The sequence below is a fragment of the Electrophorus electricus genome, chromosome 13 (assembly GCF_041902795.1).
Source record: "Electrophorus electricus isolate QZ-2024a chromosome 13, ASM4190279v1, whole genome shotgun sequence".
Classification (NCBI taxonomy): Eukaryota; Metazoa; Chordata; class Actinopteri; order Gymnotiformes; family Gymnotidae; genus Electrophorus; species Electrophorus electricus.
The window spans coordinates 7,560,517-7,567,500 of NC_137509.1; the positions used below are offsets into that span (position 1 = coordinate 7,560,517).

At 42.9% G+C, this 6,984-nt stretch overlaps 1 protein-coding gene across 2 annotated transcripts in view; it reads right to left on the reverse strand.

Annotated features, from left to right (window-relative positions):
• Window positions 1-2,555: 2,555 nt before the first annotated feature.
• Window positions 2,556-6,984, reverse strand: part of fgf11a (fibroblast growth factor 11a) — a 50,706-nt gene continuing 46,277 nt past the window's right edge. For both annotated transcript variants that reach the window (XM_027028918.3, XM_081694956.1), the window contains 2 exons: window positions 3,726-3,924; window positions 2,556-3,175 (listed from right to left, as the gene is read on the reverse strand). In XM_027028918.3, coding sequence (XP_026884719.2) covers window positions 3,042-3,175; window positions 3,726-3,924 — 333 coding nt within the window. In that variant the 3' untranslated portion in view covers window positions 2,556-3,041. The remainder of the gene's footprint in view (window positions 3,176-3,725; window positions 3,925-6,984) is intronic.

Sequence of the window (6,984 nt, forward strand, 5' to 3'; positions counted from 1 at the left end):
CTTTACATGTTTCATTTGAAAAAATGGAACATTTTAGCACTTTTACATTTCTTTTAGTACTAATTTATTGATATCTGAAATGTGTTCTGTTTAAATGAATAGGTTTTAATTTTAATCCTTTAAGTGAAGTTAAATTAATCTTTTGATACACACTGTGTATGAAAAGTGCTATTTAAATAAGCTTGCCTTGACCTTCCTAACATCACAGACAAAAACATGTCCATTAGTTTGTTTCCATTTTTTTTTTTTGGCATTTAACAGCTTTTCCATTCCTAGTTAGATGTGACGTGTAGGTTTGTCTGTCTTTAATGTGAACACACCTTCATCTGCCCTGGATGTTTTGCATTTTCAACCTGATCATGTACAGCTGTTGAACTGTTTGCTGTCCTCAGGAGCACAGTCTGATGCATACATGAGCTGCTAGTGCATCCGTTTGGCTGGTTTTCATACCACGAGTGTCTTACAAACATGACATTTTTTCTTAGTGTGCAGATGTGTTGCATGCTGTTTGGAGGACAGATGCGTTCAGATTACGGATAGATACAGGTTACGTGCAATTATGAATATGAACCATTAAAATGGGCAAATCCAATCTGAGTAAAAAACTGGATTTGAACAATGAGACTTGTAATATGAAAGTAGCCTCAGTCCCCGTCAGCTGAGGTATGTGTGTGTACAGGGTATATAATATTCATTTTGTCACTGAATGGGAGTTTTATTTATTTATAATTATTTATTATGTTTTAGTAGCTTTAAGAAATTGTTTAAGTATTGCATTTTAAAACTATATGAGGAGCCTAGAAATGGCCTAATAAATACTTAGAAAGGACCAAATGTGAAGTAAAGTGAACACCCCTTTTAATCACCTAAGACTTAACCACCAAGGCCTCTCTTTCCATTTACTTTTCAGTCTCCACTGTCCTGCTGAGGTTCTATTCATCATTAAGAAATTCTACTACCTTAAGATTTTTAAGATAGCTTATGGAAGAAGCTTATGGCAGAATGCCTTCATGATTTACCATAGCTCTTAGCGACAGCAGCTACCAGAGTGACCCTCCCAGACCTGATAAAAATAGCCCTTCAGATGAAGTGGTGTTCAAGGCTGAACAGAGGACATACAATAAAACAGCACATAGAGAGACACCAAGAGATACATAGTTGCATATTCTCCACAGTTACAGATTGAACTTTCCAAGGTGGAGTTTGTTATTTGATTTGAATGTTGGCAGAGGGGTGCTCGTTCCCTGGAAGATGGATTGGCAGACTTCCAATTCATTCACTGAATGAGGGTGATAAATAAATGGCGATGAGTCATAAAACCAATGAAGCGATCTGTTATCTTCTATATCTCCATCGGTGGAACCAGAACTGCTCTCTTCCCTCCCCTGTTGAAGTTAGAGTAGATTATTGCATTGATTGTAACCCCAAAATTGCTATTCCACCATGGTGTCTATTGTCAGCCCAGAATGTAAGTGTACTGCCTAGTTTTACTGCATGGTGCCACATCCACACTTACTGTTATATCAACTGTGCGAGGATTGCAAAACATGTCACTGATGCTGTTGAGATGAGGGGCTGGCACTTCATTAGGACAGGTGTTCCTCACCGAGGAAGGATTGGCTTTTATCTTGGACTACGGATCGCGCATGTAGTTCAAAAGCCCTGATATGTAATAAACAAAATGATTAGAAAGTTCATATAGAGAATCAACTGCTTTCATACTAGAATTGAGTGATTAAACTGTAATTTAGAAAAAAAATCTCCCAATGGCAATTATGTCATTCATTTCTCATAAATCTGTATCTGGTATGTAATAAAAAAAAGGAAATATTATTTTATAGCTCCATTTGCTGGCAGTATTTGCTGTTGGCCAAATGTAACAGAGTAAAGATGATTACAAGGCCATGTAGCAAAGGAAAGTTGGAAGCTCATTGGTTAGTAAATTCTGCTTTAAGAAGCCTTACACAGAGCAGGAGAGAGGAGAGAAGGAGAGAAGGAGAGAAGCAAAACAAACGCACCCAAGGCATAGCGTCCAAAACAAATCAACACTAAAGAAAGCCATCACATGCCTCAATTCCCAGTTATGAATCACCTCTCTCTCTCTCTCTCTCTCTCTCTCTCTCTCTCTCTCTCTCTCTCTCTCTCTCTCTTCATCAGTTTGGAAGATATTTTATATGAATACATGGAAGAAACTCATTTGGGGTATATGATTTTCAACATTATCATACAGAAAGGTAATACTGTATCATTCTTGTCTGCGTGTTCCTGTTTTACATTAGAAATTTCCTTCTTGGTGTGTTCATGTGTAGGTGTGTGTGTGTGTGTGTGTGTGTGTGTGTGTGTGTGTGAGCACGTGTGTGTGTGTGCATGTGTGTGTGTGTGTGAGTGTGTGAGTGTGTGTGTGTGTGTGTGTGTTTGTGTGTGTGTATGTGTGTGTGTATGCCATAATGGTCACCTGGAGAGCATGCTGAGCTTTTTCTGTGCTGTGGAGTGGAAAATTGACTCTGTGTCACAAACTAATCAAACAGCGGTAAAGATGAGGAGAGGAGATGATATTATCTTCGGCATAGAGATGGTGGGGAGGGGGCGTTTGCAGGGGTTCTGAGCTATCACGCAAGATCAGATCACACGCACATAGCTTCCAAAACAATGCCAGCGATCCTCGGGACCTGTCAGCGCTCAGAACGTCCAATGTCATACACCTCTCTGATTAGGGGTGCAGCTGGGGTAGTGGATTTCCCTCAGTGAGGGAGTCGATTTAAAAAAGGGAGAAAAATCTGAAAGGACTTTCAGTCACATATGGCCTGTTTCTCCTGCGTGATGCCCACACCAACAGCTCAGGGTTCTTATTGCTCAAACATTCCCAGCCTCAAACAGGAAGACAACAGCAGAAGAAAGGTACAGTGGGCAATGGGTCCATCTGGCAGGTGGGTGACGAAGTTTTCAATGTCAGCTGCAGGACTTTAATCAGTGTTTATATCAAGTCTATGCCGTGGTCCTTTGCATGTTGGTGTGTGTGGCAGGTTGTGCTCCTCCGGTTGCTAGGAAGCACAAGTTTTGGGAGGCGGTGGGTCATTCATGTTACTGTGGACAGGGGAGTCTGAGGTTTTGGCCGTTTTCCGTGGAGGGCTTTGCTCGCCGATATCATGCAGTGAAGGCTCCCTGTACATGGCCACTACAGACAGAGAAAGACTTGTTTAACCTTGTGTGAAAACCACAATAATTTACATAAAATATCATCAGATTTTAGACCACATATCCACAAAATAGCCATATTCACAATATACACAAACTGTGCATTCTTTTAAGAAAGAAATACACGGCTACCAAGGGACAGTGAGTAACCTACACACACACACACACACACACACACACATGTGCACACACATCCATACACACATAATCTTCAAAGAATTTATCATCACCCTGAATTTAATAAAGCCAAAAACCAAAACCCTTACAAAGGTATTTAATGTTTAATAGCCTAAAAAGCAGGGTTTGTAATGTTTAAGTCTAAACAGCAGTATTTGTAATATTTACTTGTCTAAACAGCCGTGTTTGGAATGTTTACTTGGCTAAACAGCAGTGTTTGGAATGTTTACTTGTCTAAACAGCAGTGTTTGGAATGTTTACTTGGCTAAACAGCAGTGTTTGGAATGTTTAATAGTCTAAACTGCAGTGTTTGGAATGTTTTCAGGGCAGGGTGTTTCAGTATGCGAGCGCACCTTCGATGAGCTTGGGCAGGAAGTGGGCTGCACCTTTGGTCTTTTTCACCCGGTTGCCCTTCATGACCTGCCCATCACGGTTAATGCCGATGTACCAGGCCCGGCCCGACTGTGTCTGCCGGTACAGGATGGACGAGTATGTCACATAGTAGTTGTCAAACACACTCTCTTTGAACTTACACTCTGGCGTGAAGTGCTCCTGTAATACAAGACACACACCCGTATGCACGTGTGCACGCACACACACACACACACACACACACACACACACACACACACACACACACACACACACACACACACACACACACACACACACACAGAGTTCATTAGAATTAATTATTTATAATAAAGAACATCCTGTATTTGCTAGCAATATATATTTATTAATAAACAATAAATGCTCTCTCTCTCTCTCTCTCTCTCTCTCTCTCTCTCTCTCTCTTCTCTCTCTCTCACACACACACACACACACACACACACACACACACACACACACACACACACACACACACACAGAGTTCTCTCTCTCCCCTCTTCATTGCTCTTTGTGCATTAGGTGTTTGCATGCTAGCATGCTCAGTCAGCTTTACACAGACAGCAGTGTAGCAGTCTAATCTTCCTCCCAAGCACCAAACACGTTCAGTCTCAGAATCCCAGTGGGAGACTGGAGCCTGTCAGGAAGCAGAGACTAACATCTCACTCTCCACATCTCTCTTCATCCCTCTCACCATGCACCCCTCTCTCTTCCTCCCCATCTCCCACTCCTCCTTTCCATCTATCTTTTCTTCCTCTCTTCTTCTTTTCACCACAATTTGCGCTCTCTCTCTCTTTCTCTCTCTCTCTCTCTCTCTCTCTCTCTCTTTCTCTCTCTCTCTTTTTCTCTCTCTCTCCTTACACCTTGTCATTTTGTAACCTTGTCAAGGAACAAACCAATTTCCACGATTGATTGGAATCCTTGGTGTGACTAGTGAGCTGAGCAGCTGAATAAGGAGTTTGTGCTTCTCTCTCTCTCTCTCTCTCGCTCTCTCTCTCTCTCTCTCTCTCTCTCTCTCTCTCCCCCAGTGTTGGGGACATGCACTGTTAGCAGAGAATAATATGTTATTCATAAATTATACAGCCTTTTTTTTCTTTAATTAACTGCATAATTCCATAATTTAATTGCAGTCACACATGCCACTATTAGGATTATGCAGCTATGAATGTCATTCTGATGAGATAATATTTCCTTTTGGAATTACAAGCATATAAGATAGCATGCCCACACCACACACAGCTGAACAATTACTGTACTGTCTGACACAATTACTGTACTGTCTGTTTAAAACATTTGACACAGTGAATATTTTAGACATACAAGGATCCCTTAGATACACAAAAAATGAACTGCATTGTCTGTCCATGAAATCTTACCTTCACTTTAAAACACCTCTTGAAGCTTACTGTGGGGTTTCGAGCCAACCTGACATGCAGGTTTAATGAATTAACTAAGGAATGAACTGAATTAAACTGAGCCTCTCAGAGGACAGACAATAATGAAAGTAAAAAAGACCCCGGTCCTAGGTGTCTCTCCAGTGCCTGACTTTTATGTAGAAAGGAGTTTGCTGAGCTAGCTGGTCCTGATGTGCAGTGAGCTGAAACCCACCGGGAAGACTCAGCACAACTACACACTCACCCTAGCAGTCCGGCCCAACCAAACTATAACTGACAAAAACAAAAAAAATCCCCCAAAAACAATAAACAAGCAAAAAAACAAAAACAAAAACAAACAAACAAACAAACAAAAATCATATATAAGGGGGAAAGAGCCACAAAAGCACAAACATCAATGGCATTTGGCCCTAAGACTACACATTGGCAAATTATGAACCCAGTCAAAGAAAAAACAAACAAACAAGCAAAGCATTCACAGTGTACAGACTCAGGGATCACAACCTGGCCACTCTAACTGGACACTGTAGGCTGCTCAGGAAGGACAGGGAGTGGTGGAGACAGAGCTGCACTTCCTAACAGAGTGTCCCAAATAGGACTCAAGTAGAAACCCATTCTGTAGGAGCATTTGAAGCAGCTGCCCTGAGTTTGTAGACTGCAGTAATAAAGAAAAACTGGCCTATATATTGATAGAGAATAGTGGGCTGATTATGCATGCAGCAACAATTGCAGCATCTTATCACAGCCTAAGGGACAACCAGTAATTCTTTATTTCCTCCTTCTGTTGAACAGTATTGCTGATTAATGTCTATTAATAATTTGCTTTGTAGATAATGTATTTTATTTTGTTCTTTTCTTACCTAGTTCTCCTTTCCTGGTTGTGTTAAATTACACAAGAGAGAGGGGGTGGGGTGATAGAGCTGCTCGGGAGAGAGGGGGTGGGGTGATAGAGCTGCTTGGGAGAGAGGGGGTGGGGTGATAGAGCTGCTCGGGAGAGAGGGGGTGGGGTGATAGAGCTGCTCGGGAGAGAGGGGGTGGGGTGATAGAGCTGCTCGGGAGAGAGGGGGTGGGGTGATAGAGCTGCTCGGGAGAGAGGGGGTGGGGTGATAGAGCTGCTCAGGAGAGAAGGGGTGGGTGATAGAGCTACTCAGGAGAGAAGGGGTGGGGTGATAGAGCTGCTCGGGAGAGAGGGGGTGGGGTGATAGAGCTGTTCGGGAGAGAAGGGGTGGGTGATAGAGCTACTCAGGAGAGAAGGGGTGGGGTGATAGAGCTGCTCGGGAGAGAGGGGGTGGGGTGATAGAGCTGCTCGGGAGAGAGGGGGTGGCGTGATAGAGCTGCTCGGGAAAGGAGGGTGGGGTGATAGAGCTGCTCGGGAGAGAAGGGGTGGGGTGATAGAGCTGCTCGGGAGAGAAGGGGTGGGGTGATAGAGCTGCTCGGGAAAGGAGGGTGGGGAGATAATAATGTCAGGAAAGCTCCATAATGTAAAATCTTTCTGACAATAGTCTTATCTTTTCTCTTTCCTCTTTTCAACAAGGTTAACTTTCTCATGCCTGTGGACGCGAACGATAGATGCACTACCAACAGTCGGCAGCAGATGGTGCACGTTCGCACTGCGCTCACTGTGTCATCAGACTGCTGATGAACTGGTGTTATAACTAACTGCTGTCTCTACCAGTGTCTTAGGTGTAGTTTCAACTTTGGGGTGGAGGTGGAGGTGTGGGTGTGAGAGCACACTGAGACACTGTAAGCCTCTTCATCCCATTGACTTGAGTAGGCCTGTCCATGTTGGTTTACTGTGCGTGGTATATAATCTTTGCATGCACTGCAA